This window comes from Scyliorhinus canicula, chromosome 7, assembly GCF_902713615.1.
Source record: "Scyliorhinus canicula chromosome 7, sScyCan1.1, whole genome shotgun sequence".
NCBI lineage: Eukaryota > Metazoa > Chordata > Chondrichthyes > Carcharhiniformes > Scyliorhinidae > Scyliorhinus > Scyliorhinus canicula.
The window spans coordinates 165,855,744-165,874,558 of NC_052152.1; the positions used below are offsets into that span (position 1 = coordinate 165,855,744).

An 18,815-nucleotide genomic window follows, 5' to 3' on the forward strand; every position below is an offset into this window, starting at 1 on the left:
CTCATTTGACCCAGAGTTACAACATAGGTGAAATTTGATTTTATATTAATACTCGTGGCTATGTGGAGTAGTTTATTCAGAAACTGCAACACTGGGAGGCAGTGGCAAAGTGATGATTTAATAATGAACTAATACTAGAGGACAGGTCCAGTTCCTGGAATGCAGGTTCAAACCTGACAACAGCAACTGCTGTGAGTTATGTTAAGGGTTATGAATGTTGGATTTTGGTTTTGTTTCAGGTGAATTGGGATTATTTACTTTCGGTTTGGTTTGGAATGCTTGTTTGTGTATACAAACCATGCTTGAACTTTTGGCCCATCTGTGAGAGACTTTTAGACACAAGAGAGCCCTGAGGTTGCTATGGGGAAAATTGCTGAGGGTGGAGCCATACTCCAAAGGAAAACTGGTGGGTTTTGTTTTCTTTTAGGAAAAAGCAAGAGAAACTGACCTGGAGGCTACAGACGCTCAGTCTGTTGTACTTAACCCAGAGAACACAGTTCTGTATGTTTAGAGGAAAAGAGGAAGTTTTAGAAAATTGGCTAGAACCAAGTAGCTCTGTGAAAAGGGAAGTCCAGCTATGGAATAGGATTCAAGGGAGTGTCTACGAGGGCAGAACGGCGGCGCAGTGGATTAGCTCTGCAGCCTCACGACGCCGAGGTCCCAGGTTCGATCCCGGCTCTGGGTCACTGTCCGTGTGGAGTTTGCACATTCTCCCCGCGTTTGCATGGATTCCCCACAACCCAAAAGATGTGCAGTGTAGGTGGATTGGCCGTGCTAAATTACCCCTTAATTGGAAAAAATGAATTGGGTACTCTAAATTTAATAAAAAAAGGAAGTGTCTGGTGGATTGAGGCATGTTACCGTCAGCAATGCCAATACTTGGGCCAAGAGGTCATATTGTTAGGTAGATATCATAGACCTGAGCTGTGACCTGCGCCATTAGACCCAGAGGAAAAGGAACTACCTCCCAAAGTATGAGTATGTTTACAACCCTATTAGAGTAAAAATGATTAAGTTGGGCTAAATTTTTGGATTAAGTTTGAGCTAGTAGCTCATTGTTTAGAATCATTATCTTATTTCCTCAGTGTACCTATGTGGTCATTATTGTTGTTTGTTTTGTTCAAGTTTGTATGGTAAAGAATGTTTTTGGTGTTTCTTGGTGTTCTGCCACTTATGTCCTTACATAGAACATAGAACATAGAACACTACAGCGCAGTACGGGCCCTTCGGCCCTCGATGTTGCGCCGACCTGTGAAACCATCTGAAGCCTATCTGACCTACACTATTCCATTTTCATCCATATGTCTACGCTTGGTTCTTCCACGCGTTACATTTTAAAAACCAGTTATGATCAATTAAGCCAGATCCTAAGAAGTATCGGATGTCCAACATTCTCGCAGCTGGTATCAGAGCAAATTCAATTAGTATATATATATTTTTTTAATGAAATGAAATGAAAAATGAAAATCGCTTATTGTCACAAGTAGGCTTCAATGAAGTTACTGTGAAAAGCCCCTAGTCGCCACATTCCGGCGCCTGTTCGGGGAGTCTGGTACGGGAATTGAACCGTGCTGCTGGCCTACCTTGGTCTGCCTTAAAAGCCAGCGATTTAGCCCAGTGTGCTAAACCAGCCCCTGTTTGGGCCCTGTCTCAATAATGGTACGATGAAACCATTGTTTGTTATAAAAAGCCATCTGGTTCACGATACTATAAGGAAGGAAATCTTTCATTTGGCCTATTTGTGACTCCAGACCCACAGCAATGCAGTTAATTCTTAACTAAGTAAAATTTAAAATAAATCAATAGGATGAGGACATTTGACAGTCACGCAGAGCGGTAACAGAAATGTCCCCAGTATTTGAAATATTTTACTTGCGATCATGTGTGATAGAATCCCGATGTGACAAGAAGTATGTGCAGATGCTTCAGAGTCATTTACATATATTTTGTTACTTTATAAATGTGAGTCATAGTACATTGCTGCAGGACCCCTGTGGGCTTGCGTAGGTACGCAGAATTCTAAACTGAATTTAAAAATTCATACTGGTAGAACAAAGGAAGACAACATTCACATTTCATGGTAATATCAGAGTTGTGAAAAGGTTTCATGGTTTCCTTAATTAATGCCTTTATATGGTTTATATATTAGATCTTAATTAGATCTACTATGGGTGCTCCCATTTCCTCCCACAAGTCCCAAAAGACATGCTGGATTGGATTGGATTTGTTTATTGTCACGTGTAGGGAGGTACAGTGAAAAGTATTTTTCTGCGAGCAGCTCAACAGATCATTAACATGGAAAGCAAAGAGAATAAAAGAAAATACATAATAGGGCAACAGAAAGGTATACAATGTAACTACATAAGCACCGGCATTGGATGAAGCATACGGGGGTGTAGTGTTGATGAGATCAGTCCATAAGAGGGTCATTTAGGAGTCTGGCAACAGCAAGGAAGAAGCTGTTTTTGAGTCTGTTCGTTCATGTTCTCAGACTTCTGTATCTCCTGCCTGATGGAAGAAGTTGGAAGAGTGAGTAAGCCGGGTGGGAGGGGTCTTTGATTATGCTGCCCACTTTCCCCAGGCAGCGGGAGGTGCAGATGGAGTCAATGGATGGGAAGCATGTTTGTGTGATGGACTGGGAGGTGTTCACGATTCTCTGATGTTTCTTGCCTGGGCGGAGCAGTTGGCGAGCAGCAGGCTAGGATGCTTTCTATGGTGCATCTGTAAAAGTTGGTAAGAGTTAATGTGGACATGTTAAATTCCCTTAGTTTCCTGAGGAAGTATAGGCGTTGTTGTATTTTCTTGGTGGTAGCGTCGACATCGGTGGCCCAAGTCAGATTTTTGGAGATGTGTACCCCTTGGAGTTTGACACTGATAACCATCTCCACCTTGGCCCCGTTGATGCTGACAGGGGTGTGTATAGTACTTTGCTTCCTGAAGTCAATGACCAGCTCTTTAGTTTTGCTGGCATTGAGGGAGAGATTGTTGCTGCACCACTCCACTTGGTTCTCTATCTCCCTCCTGTGTTCTGACTCATCGTTATTTAAGATCTGGCCCACAATGGTCGTATCGTCAGCAAACGTGTAGATAGAATTGGAACCAAATTTTGCCACGCAGTCGTGTATGTACAGGGAGTAGAGTAGGGGGCTAAGTACGCAGCCTTGCGGGGCCCTGGTATTGAGGACTGTTGTGGAGGAGGTGTTGTTGGTCATTCTTACTGATTGTGGTCTATGGGTCAGAAAGTCGAGGATCCAGTTGCAGAGCGGGGAGCCGAGTCCTAGGTTTTGGAGTTTTGATATGAGCTTGGCTGGGATTATGGTGTTGAAGGTAGAGCTGTAGTCAATAAATAGGAGTCTGATGTAGGAGTCCTTGTTGTCGAGATGGTCTATGGATGAGTGTAGGGCCAGGGAAATGGCGTCTGCTGTAAACCGGTTGTGGCGGTATGCAAATTGCAGTGGATCAAGGCATTCTGGGAGTATGGAGGTGATGCGCTTCATGACCAATCTCTCGAAGCACTTCATTACGACTGAAGTCAGGGCCACCAGACGGTAGTCATTGAGGCACGTTGTCTGGTTCTTCTTTGGCACCGGTATGATGGTGGCCTTCTTGAAGCAGGTGGGAATCTCGGAGATAGAGTAGGGACACGTTAAAGATGTCCGCGAACACCTCTGTGTACCCCTAGTGATGGCACTGTCGCCTTCCGAGGGGTCACTTTCAGGAAGGCCGATCTGACTTTGGAAGCTGTGATGGTGGGTATTGGTGAGTTATGGGCTGCTGGGGCACTCGACAGCGAATTGTTGGTTTCCTGCTCGAACCGAGCATAGAATGCGTTGAGTTCATCAGGGAGGGGTGCGCTGCTGCTAGAGATACTGTTCGGCTTCGCTTTGTAGCCCGTTATGTTGTTTAGTCCTTGCCACAACTGCTGAGAGTCTGTCTGTGACTCTAGCTTGGTTTGATATTCTCTCTTGGCATCTCGATGGCTTTGCGGAGGTCGCACCTGGATTTCTTGTATAGGTCAGGGTCATCTGATTTGAATGCCTCAGACCTGTCCTTCAGTGGGGAGTCAATCTCACGATTGAACCATGGTTTCCGGTTGGGGAACATACGTACTGCTTTCTTTGGCACGCAGTCGTCCACACATTTGCTGTGACGGTGATGGCATACTCATTTAAGTTGGTCGTTGAGTTCTTAAATATGGACCAGTCCACTGTCTCTGAGTAATCACGTAAGAGCTCTTCTGTTTCCTCGGACCAGCACTGCACGACCTTCTTAGCTGGATTCTCCCGCTTGAGTTTCTGCTTGTATGCCAGGAGAAGGAGCACCCTCTTGTGGTCTGATTTCCCAAAGTGCGGTCGGGGGTGGAACGGTAGGTGCCCTTGATTTTTGAGTAGCAGTGGTCAAGAATGTTGTCATCCATGGTGGGACAGGAGATGTGCTGGTGGAATTTTGGCAGTGACACTCTTGAGGTTAGCCTTGTTGAAGTCTCCGGCCACGATGAACAAGGCCTCCGGGTGTTCTGTTCCGTAGTTGTTTATAACTGTGTACAGTTCGTCCAGCGCCTTCCCCACTTCTGCCTGGGGTGGGAAATAGACCGCTGTGATAATGGCTGAAGTGAACTCCTGTGGAAGATATTGTGGGCGGCACTTCACGGTCAGGTATTCCAGGTCTGGGGAGCAGTAGGTCGCCAGATCACCACATCCAAGCACCAGGAAGAGTTGATGAGTAGGCAAACTCCTCCACCCTTTGCTTTGCCTGATGACGCGGTACGGTCTGCCAGATGAATTGAGAAGCCTTCAGCTTGTATGGCACAGTCCAGTGAGGCGGAGGTGAGCCATGTCTCTTTGAAACAGAGCACACAGCAGTCTCTTACTTCCCTCTGAGAGGTAAGTTTAGCATTAAGTTTATCCAGCTTGTTTTCAATCACTTGGTCGGTTGCCAGGGGTATGCTTGGGAGAGGGGTCTTGTTAGGTGAATTGGACATTCTGTATTCTCATTCTCCCTCTGTGTACCCGAACAGGCGCCAGAATGTGGCAACTAGGGGATTTTCACAGTAATGTCATTGAAGTGTTAGTGTAGGCATCCTTGTGACACTAATAAAGATTCTAAAAAAAATTTAAATTATTAAATTATTTATAAATGTTGTGACTTTGTTTGCACCAGGGACTGGAACAAGGATTGAAATACAGTGGGATGAGTTCCATATCCAGTTCATTACGCTGCCCATAGCCTGCTCATAACTTTCATCACACATCCTGCAATGTTTTTTAAATGTCCCCCCCATTGAACTTAAAAACTGGGACAGAGATAATTACTGGAAAAGGTTTACTGTTAAGATATGCAGTACTCGAGATAAGTTTAAATATTATGACACCCAATTGTTTTTGCCTTTGTGAGGAAAAAAATTATTCTGTTGACAGGAAAAATTTTAAGCTACTGGTGCTTCTCCCCTGGATACAGTATGGCTGAGCTGGTACGCCAAGGGGTTCAATCGATCATCCTCACAAGCGGTACACTTGCTCCATTGTCCTCTTTCACTTCAGAAATGCAAATGTGAGTATGTTTTTTTTATAAATGTAGAAATGTATTAAACCACTTAACTTGCTTTCAACACTGTTACCAACTGAAAATCGAATTAGGATGTATAACATTATTAATTTTTAGAAGTTCACCAAGCCTGCATGTTCACGTATTCCACGGCGTCAAGCAGCACAGGCTCACACTGAACCAACTAATAGTCACAAGATGCAGTCATCTTATTACTTATAAAGATTGTTCCATTTAGATATTTGAGCCAGTGCCACTGTGACTAAGGCATTACAATTTGAAAGAACAATATCCTCCTGCATTTTGTAGAAATGATATGCAGATTACTAGATGAGTGACAGTCCATACATTTTTTAAAAAATTAAGTGGATCTAACGGCTTGAGCTCGTTCGGGAAAAGAAACACTGGGCTGGATTCTCCGCAGCCCCGCGCTGAAATCGCGTTTGGCGTGCGGGCGGAAAATCAGCTTTCCGAACGGAATCGGGCCCAGTGCCGCTTTGCCGATTCTCCGGGCCCCGAATATACGCGCTTCCGTGAATTACGGCGCGTGGCTGGGGTGGCCATTGATAGAGGCCCGCCCAGCGATTCTCCGCTCTCGACTGGCAAAGTTCTCGATGGCATGGAACTAACTTGGTGTGGCCGGTCGGTACTCTCGCATGGCCCACGGTCGCCCTGGTGGGGGTGGATCGGGGTGGAGGCCTTATGGGTATCCGGGCCACAGATCGGGCCGATCCACTGCAGGGGCGCGTGGCAGATCGGGGGACCTACATTACGGAGCTGCCTCCGCGGTCCGAGTCCGCCATGGCGCTCCCCGCAGTCACTGGAGGCCGCCGCCTTGCGCATGCACGGACTCGGAACTAGAAGTGCGAGGACCCGTATCCGCAGCCAAAACTGTGAAGCACTCTGGGCCCCTGAGGTAAGTGAATCGGGTTGTCTTTTTTTCAGGAAACCCGGGAGTGCAACGCCTGTGTATTTACGCCGGCGTGGGGACATTGCCCCATTTTGGGACAATCCAACCACTAGCTTTGTTAGCATTTGACATGAATGTTCCCTCATTCAAAGTGCTGGGTACTGTTAGAATAATTTTGTTGAATATTTAAAGTATCACAATGTTTGTTGAAATCATTAGAACGTTTTTGAATAATAATGCAGATGTGTTTAACTGGCTAATAAATTTATATTAATACATGCCAATACATCTTTTAGCCCCTTTCCTGTCAGTCTGGAAAATCCTCATGTGATTGACAAACACCAAATATGGATTGGGATTGTCCCAAAAGGCCCTGATGGAGCACAGTTAAGCTCTGCATATAATCAAAGGTAAGGTGCAAATCATTCATATGGCAGCTAACACAAAATAGTTATATGTTGCTTGACATGACACAGCTACTGAGCAGCAGATTGCTGTTTGATGCCTTGTACGTGTGCTTGTAGAGTTCTTTTGTGATGCAAAGTCTTTTTTCTGGTAAAGGTGGGTCAAAAGGGACATACAGAGCTCATAGTTCATTTCTCTGATTCACGAGGTGACGGCTGTGCAATAATTAAAGTGGCAACTGCACAAGAGGGAGAACAGTTTGAGTCAAATGCAGACTGAATTGGGCTGCTTGAATGCTTATAACGCCGCAAACGTGGAGGCTTATGAGAACAAAATAGAACGCCTGCTGGAAATCTGAAATAAAGACAAAGGAATGGAGGAAATGCTCAGCAGGTGTGGCTGCATCGATAGAAAGAGAAACAAGGAGGACTTCCGGTTGGCGAGCGGAGCGGTCGCAAAGAAAGGGGCTCCCGCAGGTCAACGAGGTCAGGGCCTTTTTTCGGGGGGTCTCCGCAGCGGGAGGAGGGGGGAAGGGGAAGATTCAAACCCCCGCAAAATTGGTGGCAGGGGAACCTCGGCGGCGGAGCGATCCGGCGGCAGTGGCGGTGGCAGGTCCACCTCCCCCCCCCCAGAGCGTAGGCCAGGATCGGAGCGGCAGCGGCCCGGACCGAAGCGGGGCCGAGCCTGCGGAGAGAAGGGAATGGAGGAGCGACCAGCGACCCAACGACCCCCCCCCAACCGGCAGTGACCACCACGAGGCAGGAACAAAGAGGCCTCTCTCTCTCTCTCTCTCTCTCTCTCTCGCTCTCAAAAAAAAGGGTGCGCAAAAGGGGGAAAAGAAAAACAAGGGGAGAAGAAAAGAAGAAAGGGAAGGGGGAGAAAAAATGCCAGAAGGGAGCCAAAGCAGAGGGAGAAGGGGCACCAGAGGCAGACGGGGCAATGGGCGAGCCAGTTCAGACGAGCGAATCAGCGCACAAAGCAACAGAACGGAAGTATCGCCGCATCAAAAAGAGCTGGACAGACAGGTGCCCTCTACCCCGGGGCCAGGGGGGAGCTGGAACTGGAAGGCAGCCTTTACCGAGGTGCTGAGGGAGCATCAGCAGGTAAACAAGGCAGACATAGAGGCCGCAGTGCAGGCAGCAGTGGCCAAGGCCCTGACAGAGGTGCAGCAGGCCCTGGCCAGACTTGAGGAGAAATTGGATGCCCAAGGGGAGAAACTGGAAGCCCAGGAGGCGACCATTAAGGAGCTGGAGAAAGCAGCGACTGACATGAGCGACCGGGTCACAGCCCTGGAGATGGCGGTGACGAGACTGGGCGCAACACCGGGGAGCCTGAAGGGCAGAGTAGGCCTCCAGGAAAACCATTCGACAAGGCAAAATGTCAGGATAGTGGGCCTGCCAGAGGGGAACGAGGGTAGAAACCCCACAGCATACGTGGCTGCGATGCTGGGCAACTTAGTGGGGAGGGAAACTTTCCCCAACCCACCAGAATTGGACAGAGCACACCGGTCGCTGCACCCGAAGCCCAAGGCAGGAGACCACCCGAGAGCAGTCATAGCTAAACTGCACCGGTACCGGGATAGGGAGACAATCCTGCGCTGGGCCAGGAAAAATAGAGCCTGCCAATGGGAAGGACACGCCATTCGAATTTATGAGGATATTGGGGCAGATATAGCCAGGAGACGGACAGAGTTCAACAGAGCAAAAGCAACCCTTCACAGGAGCAACGTGCGTTTTGGTATGCTGTGCCCAGCGAAACTCTGGGTCACACACCAAGACAGAGAATACTTCTTTACAGCCCCCGCTGAGGCAAACAAGTTTGTCGAGGAACACGGGCTGGAAAACCACCAGCAAGGGTAGGGATGAAGGGCCCCTGGCAAGGGGCAACGACATGCCGACGGGGGTGTGTGGAGGGGTGAGGCAATGCCAGGCCCCCCCGCCCCTGCCACGGCAAGAGCACCCTGAACAAAGAGCAACTACTGCCCGTGGGACCGCTCCAGGTGGGAGGCCAGGCCCCAGCACGAGGGAACGAGAGTATTGGAGAAGCGAGAGGGATGCAGGGTAGGATGGGGGAAGAGTGGGCAGAAAACCGCAGAGGCCAGGCAGGGGAAAGCGAGACAGTAACCCCCGAGAGGGGGCCACCATACTAGCAGGAAAGCTAGCGCCGGGGGCACGCAACAAAGCAGGGCCGCAGCGCGCCCCCAACAGGGGGGAAGGTGCCAGGCAGGGGATGGGGGGGAACACCCATCAGAGTTGGGAGAGCGAACAGGGGAAAGAGGGACAAAGGAGGGGTATACAGGGGAGGAGGGAATAGGGAGTGACCAGGGGCAGGGGGTACACGGGGAGCGAGAGACCGGGGAGGCGGGATGCAGGGAAGGAGGGACAAAAGAGGCTAGAAAAGGAACAGGACTACAAAGTGCCACAACCAAGGGCCCGAAACAAGGAACTGCTGCAAGCACCCACCCAGTACGGTCTCTGGGCGGAGGGAGACCACAGAGTGCAGGGGACTACCCGCGTGGCGGACACACATTGGGCAGCCATGGCGGGTGCCCACGGGACAAAGGGAAACCCCGGAGCGCAGAGACCCGACCGCATGGGGAGAGCAGTGACAGCGGCCATCCCAGACGGCACCCTAACAAATGGAAACCCCGGAGGGCAGGGGTGCGTCCACCAGATAAGTATGGTTAATCCCACAGGAGCGAGGGGGCAGAAGCCCCACCGGGATAGTCACCTGGAATGTAAGAGGACTCAACGGCCCAGTGAAGAGATCCAGAGTCCTCACCCACCTCAGAAATATGAGGGCTGACATAGTCTTCCTCCAAGAGACACACCTGAGAGAGCAGGACCGACTGTGGGTAAGAAAGGGCTGGGTGGGACAAACCTACCATTCCTGCTATGGGAAAAGGGCCAGGAGGGTGGCAATATTGATCGGCAAGAGGACGATGTTTAGGGCGACAAAGACGGTTACGGACCCTGGGGGGACGGTACGTCATGGTCAGCGGGGCCCTGGAAGGGGCACCGGTGGTACTAGTCAACGTGTATGCGCCCAACTGGGACGACACGAGCTTCATCAAGAAGACCATGGCAGAAATCCCAGACATAGCGACACATCGACTAATCATGGGGGGAGACTTCAACTGTATACAGGATCCGACAGATCAAACCCCAAAATGGGGAAAACCTCAAGCATGGCAAGGAAACTCAGTCACTTTATGGAGCAGATGGGAGCAGTGGACCCCTGGAGGTTCGCCCACCCGGGGGAGAAGGAATTCTCCTTCTTCTCCCCAGTACACAACGTATACACCAGAATTGACTTCTTTGTGGTGGGGAAAACGGTGCTTCCAGGGATAGACAAAGTGGAATACTCCGCAATTGTGATATCAGACCAGGCTCCACATTACGTGGACGTGCGGCTAGAGACGCAAAGGGCCCAGCGCCCCACATGGAGGTTGGACGGTGCCTTACTAGCTGACAAGGCCTTCAGCGAAAGGATAGCGCGGGCCATAGCAGAGTACACGGAGAACAACCAAAACGGGGAGGTTTCGCCCTCCACGTTCTGGGAAGCGCTAAAGGCTGTACTAAGAAGGGAAATCATCGCTTTCAAAGCGTGAAGAGATAGGGAGGAAAGGGTGGCTAGGCAGCAGCTGGTCGACTCCATACTGGAGGTAGACCGTAAATACTTCGAGGCCCCGACCGTAGAGCTCCTGGCGGAGAGGAAAGAGCTACAAAGGAACTTTGACCTGCTCTCCACCAGGAAAGCAGTGCACCAACTCCGCCAGGCGCGTGGGACCCTGTACGAACACGGAGACAAAGCCAGCCGCCTGTTGGCACACCAGCTGAGAAAGCAGGCAACCACCAGAAGAATTGCACAAATCAGGGGTACCAGAGGCACGTTAGAAACAGAACCAGAAAAGATTAACAAAACCTTCAAGCCCTTCTACCAAGAGCTGTATACCTCGGAGCCCCAAGGGGGGAGTCTGGATGAAACGGTTCCTTGATGGACTGGACATTCCAGTCGTGGAGGAGGGCAGAAAACGGGGCTTGGAAGCACCACTAGCACTGGGAGAGATCATGGACAGCATTAGCTCCATGCAGGCGGGGAAGGCGCCGGGACCAGACGGATTCCCGGCAGACTTCTACAAAACATTTGCGACAGCGCTGGCCCTGCACCTGTGGGAGATGTTCACAGACTCGCTGGCTAGGGGCACACTGCCACCCAGTCTAGCACAGGCCTCAATCTCGCTGATACCTAAAAAAGACAAAGACCCAACGGAATGTGGGTCATACAGACTCATCTCACTGCTGAACGCAGACACCAAAATACTGGCCAAAATCCTAGCCAAAAGGCTAGAAGACTGTGTACCTGAGGTGGTCACAGAGGACCAGATGGGCTTCGTCAAAGGTAGACAGATTACCTCGAACATCAGGCGCCTGCTGAACGTGATAATAACCCCCTCCGGGGAGAGAACACAAGAGATGATCGTCTCCCTGGACGCAGAAAAGGCAGAGTCGAATGGAAATACCTCATAGAGGTACTGGAGCGGTTCGGGCTTGGAACAGGGTTCACCACCTGGGTAAAGCTCCTATACAACGCTCCCATGGCGAGCGTACGGACCAACAATACCAACTCCCAATACTTCCAACTGCATAGGGGCACCAGACAAGGGTGCCCACTGTCCCCGCTGCTGTTCGCCCTAGCGATCGAACCACTAGCAGTAGCGCTCAGAGCAGCAAAAAGCTGGAAGGGGATCCGAAGGGGAGGCAGAGAGCACAGAGTCTCACTCTATGCAGATGACCTGCTCCTCTACATTTTGGACCCACAGAGCAGCATGGACGGAATCATCGCGCTCCTGAAAGAGTTTGGAGCCTTCTCGGGCTACAAACTCAACATGAGCAAAAGCGAGATCTTCCCAGTACACCCGCAAGTGGGGGGAGCAGCACTAAAGGGGCTGCCGTTTAAACACGCCCGACACAAATTCCGCTACCTGGGGATCCAAATAGCCCATGACTGGAAAGGGCTTCCACAAATGGAACCTCACCAGTCTGACGGAGGAAGTAAAAAAGGACCTGCAAAGATGGAACACACACTCCCTCGCGGGGAGAGTCCAGACGATCAAAATGAACGTACTGCCCAGGTTCCCCTTCCTGTTTAGATCCATCCCGATCTACATCCCCAAGGCCTTTTTCAAAGCGCTGGCCAAACTAATCATGGCGTTCGTATGGGGGGGGGGGGAATGCTAGGATCCCAAAGAAGGTCCTACAAATAACAAAATCCAGGGGGGGCTAGCCCTCCCAAACCTACAATTCTACCACTGGGCGGCGACAGCCGAGCAAATAAGGGGATGGATCAAGGAGCCAGAGGCCGAGTGGGTGCGCGCGGAGGAGGCCTCTTGCGTGGGGACCTCCCTCTTGGCCCTCGCCACGGCAGCACTCCCATCCCCACCCAAAAAACACTCCAGCAGCCCAGTGGTGATAGCCACCCTCCAATCCTGGAACCAACTGCGGCAGCAATTTGGCCTGACCAAAATGTCAGACAAAGCTCCCATCTGCAACAACCATAGGTTCACACCAGCACTGACTGACGCCACCTTCAAAAGGTGGAGGCAGGACGGAGGGACACTGACAGTCAGGGACCTATACACGGACGGCAGGATCGCAACACTGGACGAACTGACAGAGAAATTTCAGCTAGCCAGGGGGAACGAGCTAAGGTATCTGCAGCTTAAAAACTTCCTACGAAAGACAAGGACGTACCCACAACCGCCACAACAGACACTACTGGAAGAACTACTGGACGCAAGCATACTAGACAAGGGAAACTGTAGTGACATGTATGACCGACTGACAGAAAGGGCCGACACCGTACTGGACGCAACAACAAAGAAATGGGAGGAGGACCTGGGGATTGAGATAGGGTGGGGACTCTGGAGTGAAGCACTCCATAGGGTCAACTCCACCGCCACTTGCGCAAGGCTCAGCCTGACACAGCTAAAAGTGGTACATGGAGCCCACTTAACAAGAACCCGAATGAGTTGGTTCTTCCCGGAGGTGGAGGATAGATGCGAACGGTGCCAAGTAGGCCTGGCCAACCACGCCCACATGTTCTGGTCTTACCCCAGACTTGTGGAGTACTGGACAGCCTTCTTTGAGGCAATGTGTTCAAAGTGGTGGGGGTGAGGGTGGAGCCATGCCCGAAAGTGGCTGTCTTCGGGGTCTCGGACCAGCCAGATCTATTCCTGGGGAGGAGGGCGGATGCCCTTGCCTTTGCTTCCCTGATCGCCCGCCGTAGAATCCTGTTTGGCTGGCGGTCAGCAGCACCACCCAGAGCTGCAGACTGGCTGTCCGACCTCTCGGAATCTCTCCAAATGGAGAAAATCAAATTCACCATCCGAGGGTCCGACGACGGCTTCCACAGAACATGGGAGCCATTCATGCGACTGTTCCGGGACCTGTTTGTGGCCAACGAACAAGAGGAAGAATAGCCGGGTGGCCAAGAATCAGGGGAAATTAGTCAAGAATCAGGGAAAAGTAGCCAAGGCATGAAAGGGAGAGATAGACTGGGAGGGAGGGAGGGGGGAGACGACGACGGCTAAACCTGAGGAAAGAAAGGCGAACCGTGGAGGGGGCGGGGGGGAAGAAACAAGGGAGGAGAACCAGCGAGGTTTTTGGGGGGGGGGGCGGCAGGGAAATGGGAGCCGGAAGGAAGGCACGGGATACCAAAACGTGCATGACATCTCCAGGAGCGGGGAACGAGGAAAATAAAGACGGAGGACAGGAGGAGCAGCAGAAGCGGAGGCGAGCGCGGGACGGCAGCGAGATCTGTCCGGGAGAAGCAGGCGAAACACAGCCTTGCCTCCCCAATCTCTCCCTGCCCCCGACAAACAGTCGCCTACTTACGTGGTGTAAATAATTTTGCCAGGTGTACAGAGCTACCGCTGTCGAGCTGGTGCACAATACCCTACCAGTTATTCTATTTCATATTTTATTGTATTTTTTTTATTACTATGTACCATTTCCTTCTCCTTGGTATGTTGGGGTATGCCCTTCTCTTCTAGATATGTGTGGATATGTTTCTTATCCTGTGTACATAATGGTAATTATACCTTGTTCAAAAACTCAATAAAAAACATTTATTAAAAAAAAAGAAAGAGAAACGAGAGTTGGCATTTTATCTGATGCCAGATCATCAATGTGAAATGTTAAATCTGTTTCTCTCCGCAAACATTGAGGCTTGCCTAATTAACAGAACACCTGCACATGGATTACCTAGTTCCTGCAGGCATTGCACAGAAAAACATTTTGAGATTTCAAATCGGTTGGCTTTCTGGCGAGAAGAGGCTTGGTGAGCCTCTTCACATTACGTTTAGGCAAGTGAGTGGTTTGTGAAAGGTTTTAAAAACTTCATTGAAAATTACAGCATTCTGACAACGCAGTTGTCCCAATATTATTTACTTTGAATACAGTTTTTTGATTCTGTTTTATTTTAATTTTTATATAATTTGAACCAGAACTGGCACTCCTTTTGCAAATAGTCCAGTTGCATTATTTTAAATAATTTGTGCTGATGCATTTTCAGGAAGCTGTAATTCAGCAGTATCGAATATGTAATTGAACATGGAAAGTGTTCTGGCTCTTGGTTGTGATGGAAACTATTCTCTCTTTAGGTTTTCACCTCAGTACATGTCATCCCTTGGAAAAACAATGGGTAAGTAGGCGAATTTTCTTTCCGTATTGAGATTAAGTCGCTGCGGCTGTTACTTTGAGTAGATTAAAATAGAGTTAGATCTTGAAAGGCACATTTTTTTCTTCAATTGCAAGATGTGGAAGCATTTATTACCATTCCTTATCATAGGAATTCCTTACCATTCCTTATCATATGGCCCTTGGCAAGTTGAGATGGACCATCCACTCGGCATTTCTGGCTGAAGGCTGTTGCGGATGCCTCAGCCTTGCCTTTTGCACTGATGTGAGGCTTCTCCATTGTTGAGGATGGGGATATTTGTGGAGCCTCATTTTCCAGTGAGTTGTTTAATTGTCCACCTCCGTTCACGGCTGGATGTGGCAGGACTGCAGAGCTTAGGTTTGATGCGTTTGTTACGGAAGCGCTTAGCTCTGTCTATTACTTGCGGCACGTGCTGTTTGGCACACAAGTAGTCCTGTGTTGCAGCTTCACCAGGCTGACACCTCATTTTCAGGTGTGCCTGGTGTTGCTCCTGGCATACTCTCCTGCACTTCATTGATCCCTGGGCTTGGTGGGAATGGTAGAGTCAGGGATATGCTGGGCCATGAGTTTACAGATTGTGATTGTGTACAATTCTGCTGCTGCTGATTGCCCACAGCACCTCATGGATGTCTAGTCTTGAGTTTCTGGATCTGTTCGAAGTCTACTCCTTTTAGCACAGTGACAGTACGACACAGCACGATAGAAGGTATTCTCATTGTGAAAGTGGGACTTTTTCTCCCCAAGGACTATGCGGTGGTCATTCCTACCGATACTGTCATGGACAGATGCAAGTTAGTGAGGATGAGGTCTTGTCTATTTTTTCCTCTTATTGTGTCCGTCACCATCTGCCACAGTCCCAGTCTAACAGTTATGTACTTTATGAGCCAGCCAGTTTGGTCTATACTACTGTGCCACTTTTGGTGATCAACATTGAAATACCCACCCACAGTCCCACTGTAGATTCTGTGCCCTTGCCTTTGTTGGTGCCATGAGACTTCATGAGTTCCAGAGTCAATATTGAGGACTTCCAGGGTAACTCCCACCAGACTGTATACCAGGATGCCACCACCTCCACTGGGTCCATCCTGTCAGTGAGACAGGGCATACTTAGGGATGGTAATAGTGGTGGGTGGAGCGTTATCTGTAAGATATGATTCCATGAGTATGACTCTGTGAGACAGCTCCCCCAGAGGAAAATCCCCCTCCTTGCAGGATTCTTGATCATTGAGTTCATTAATCCTGTTTCATTATACACTGCCAAGTCTAAAATAGCCTGTTCCCTGGTTAGTTCAAGAATATAATAAGAAACTAACCAGCATACACTCTTCAGCTTGTCTACAAGGCTACTTTTGCCAAAATAATTTGTCCAATCTTTATAAAGATGAAAATCACCCACAATTATTGCAGTACCTTTCTTATCAATGTCTTCATTTAAACTCTGTTCTGCAGTGTAGCTGCTATTTGGGGGCCTATAACCTATTCCTACTCGTGACTTCTTTCACTTGCAATTTCTCATCTGCCCTATTTTCTTAGCAAAGTGTCACCCTGGGCAGTGACGGGTTTTCAATTTTTTTTTTAAGAAACATTTTATTGAGGTATTTTTGGGACAGAAACAACAACAAAATAGACAATATACATGAAACCATAAACATAGTGCAAAAACCGTTAACCTTTCGTAAAAGTTACACCCTTATTCCCCCCTACTCTAACCCCCCCCCTTGTCTGCTGACAATTTTCCGCAAGGAAGTCGATGAATGGTTACCACCCCCGGGTGAACTCTAACAGTGAACCTCTCAAGGCGAACTTAATTTTCTCCATACAGAGAAAGCTAGCCATGTCCGATAGCCAGGTCTCCGACTTCGGGGGCTTTGAGCCCCTCCATGCCAGTAATATCCGTCTCCGTGCTACCAGGCCAAAACATCTGCTTCTCTCTCCTCCTGGATTCCCAGATCTTCCGACACCCCAAAAATCGCCACCTCTGGACCCAGCGTCACCCTTGTTTTCAAAACCGTGGTCATGACGTCCGCAAACCCCTGCCAAAATCCCCGAAGCTTTGGACATGTCCAAAACATGTGGACATGGTTTGCTGGTCCTCCCACACATTTTGCACACTTGTCTTCCACCCCAAAGAATCTGCTCATCCGGGCCACTGTCATGTGAGCCCGGTGCACAATCTTAAATTGTATAAGGCTGAGCCTAGCACATGTTGCGGCCGCATTGACTCTACTCAATGTGTCTGCCCATAAACCATCCTCTATCTCACCTCCCAGCTCCTCCTCCCACTTGTGCTTCAGCTCCTCAGTCTGCGTCTCCTCCGACCCCATAAGCTTCTTATAGATGTCTGAGACGCTCCCCTCCCATCCCCTACCCACTCTCTGGAAATTACCCTATCCTGAATCCCCCTCAGCGGTAGGAGCGGGAAGGTTGCCACCTGTTTATGAAGGAAGTCCCGCACCTGCAGATATCTGAATTTGTTTCCCCTCGCAGGGATTTTCAGTTTTTAACCACTTTGCCAAATAAGGTGAAGGGGTGGGTCCTGTGATGTCATGCTGGTGGGGCGTGCTTATTCAGAACCCATCCCACCTGCAACTTCAGTTTTTTTAATGATAAAAGGATGCCCTGATTTTTAAAAAGTAGAAATAGAAACGTCTCTCCTCACCGTCTGAGCCAAAGGCATTGTTCACTACTGTACTGAACTCGTCTTTAGAGCCACCTTTTCCTTCCTATCAGATTGAAATGTCAAATATCCTTGAATATTCAGTTCCCAGCCTTGGTTGCTATGTGCCATATCCCTGATCATATCATTCCTAATAATTTCATTTTGTGTTGTCAATTCATCTTGTTATGAATGCTGCTTTCATTGATTTGAAGAGCCTTTAATTCTGTCTTTTTATCATTTGTCCCTACTTTGATCCTATTTTCTGGTGCCTCCTTATGCTTATACACTCTGCCCCTTTCTGTTACACGCTGGTTACCTTTGCCCATATCACTATAATGCGCTGTTGCCTCAAACTTTCTCTTTAACTTTCTCAAGCTCCCCTTGAGTGAAGCCCCCATCTTCACCCCACTATTTAGTTTAAAGCCATCTCTACAGCTCTTTCCAGCGTAGTTCAAGTGAAGCGCATCCCTATGCAACAGCTCCTCCTTTCAACAGTGCTTGTGCCAGTGCCCCATGAATTGAAACCCATTTCTCTCACACCAGTCTTTGAGCACGCATTTGTTTCTCTGATCTTATTTACCCAATGCCAATTTGCTCATGACTCAGATAGTAAACCAGTGATTGTTCCTTTCTGGCTCTGTGTTTTTTAGTTTTGTTCCTCGTGCTCCATTAGCAGAACACCTTCCTTTAGCCCTACCACTTGGCCCACAACTGAAACCTTCCCCTCGCACTCCTTGGGTCCATGGATTTGTCCTTAGCCCTGTCACTGGGCGGACAACATAGCCTTCGGGCATCTCTCCCACTAGCTACCAGTGCTTGCATTCTTTACAGTCCCATATTTTAAATGGCCCCATATCGCAGTGCTGTCCCAGTTTACTTATTCCCTTGCAATCATTGCTCTCGCCCAGAAAGGTTGCAAGAACCTTCCTGTTGGACAAATGCAAAGGCTGGGGCTTCTCCTATGTTCCCTTCTTGATCTCCATACCTGCCACGCTTGTAGGAACGCACACGTGTCTCTGTAATGGCTGGTTTAGCTCAGTGGGCTAGACAGCTGGTTTGTGATGCAGTACAAGGTCAGCAGCACAGGTTCAATTTCCGTACCAGCTTATCCGAACTGGTGCCGGAATGTGGCAACTAGGGGCTTTTCACAGTAACTTCATACTGGTGACAATAAAAGGTTATTATTCTTATTACATAGCCAAAATGTCAAGTTTTAAGAGGGGTGTCTGTCTTCTGGAACAAAGCGCACAGACCTCAAAATTACAGCCCGATGGCAGTTCTGTTTTCCTAGTTGATCCTAGTTCCACCAGCCTGGGAAAATCCCACCCCCAGTCGTGCTCTCTAGGCCGGTCCTTAACTAGGAGGGCGCTTTGTGAGGGTTGCGACGGAGAATTTCGTTTGGGAATCAGATATTTTTTGATTGGGAGTTAAATCAGGAAAGAAAGTGAGGTAGGTATGCGAGAAGGAAGTAATCCTGCTGCTTCTGGCCCACAAACTGCTGTTATTGCATTTACTTTTGCATAAAGTAGTTTATAGCACCTTTTATCTGCCGGATTCCCGGATGCCCTGGGTTAT

General features: G+C 49.1%; 1 protein-coding gene across 5 annotated transcripts in view; it reads left to right on the plus strand.

Moving 5' to 3' along the window:
* rtel1 (regulator of telomere elongation helicase 1) overlaps positions 1–18,815 on the plus strand; it is a 190,574-nt gene that overhangs the window by 84,409 nt on the left and 87,350 nt on the right. For all 5 annotated transcript variants that reach the window (XM_038803195.1, XM_038803196.1, XM_038803197.1 and 2 more), the window contains 3 exons: positions 5,418–5,550; positions 6,751–6,864; positions 14,523–14,563. In XM_038803195.1, coding sequence (XP_038659123.1) covers positions 5,418–5,550; positions 6,751–6,864; positions 14,523–14,563 — 288 coding nt within the window. The remainder of the gene's footprint in view (positions 1–5,417; positions 5,551–6,750; positions 6,865–14,522; positions 14,564–18,815) is intronic.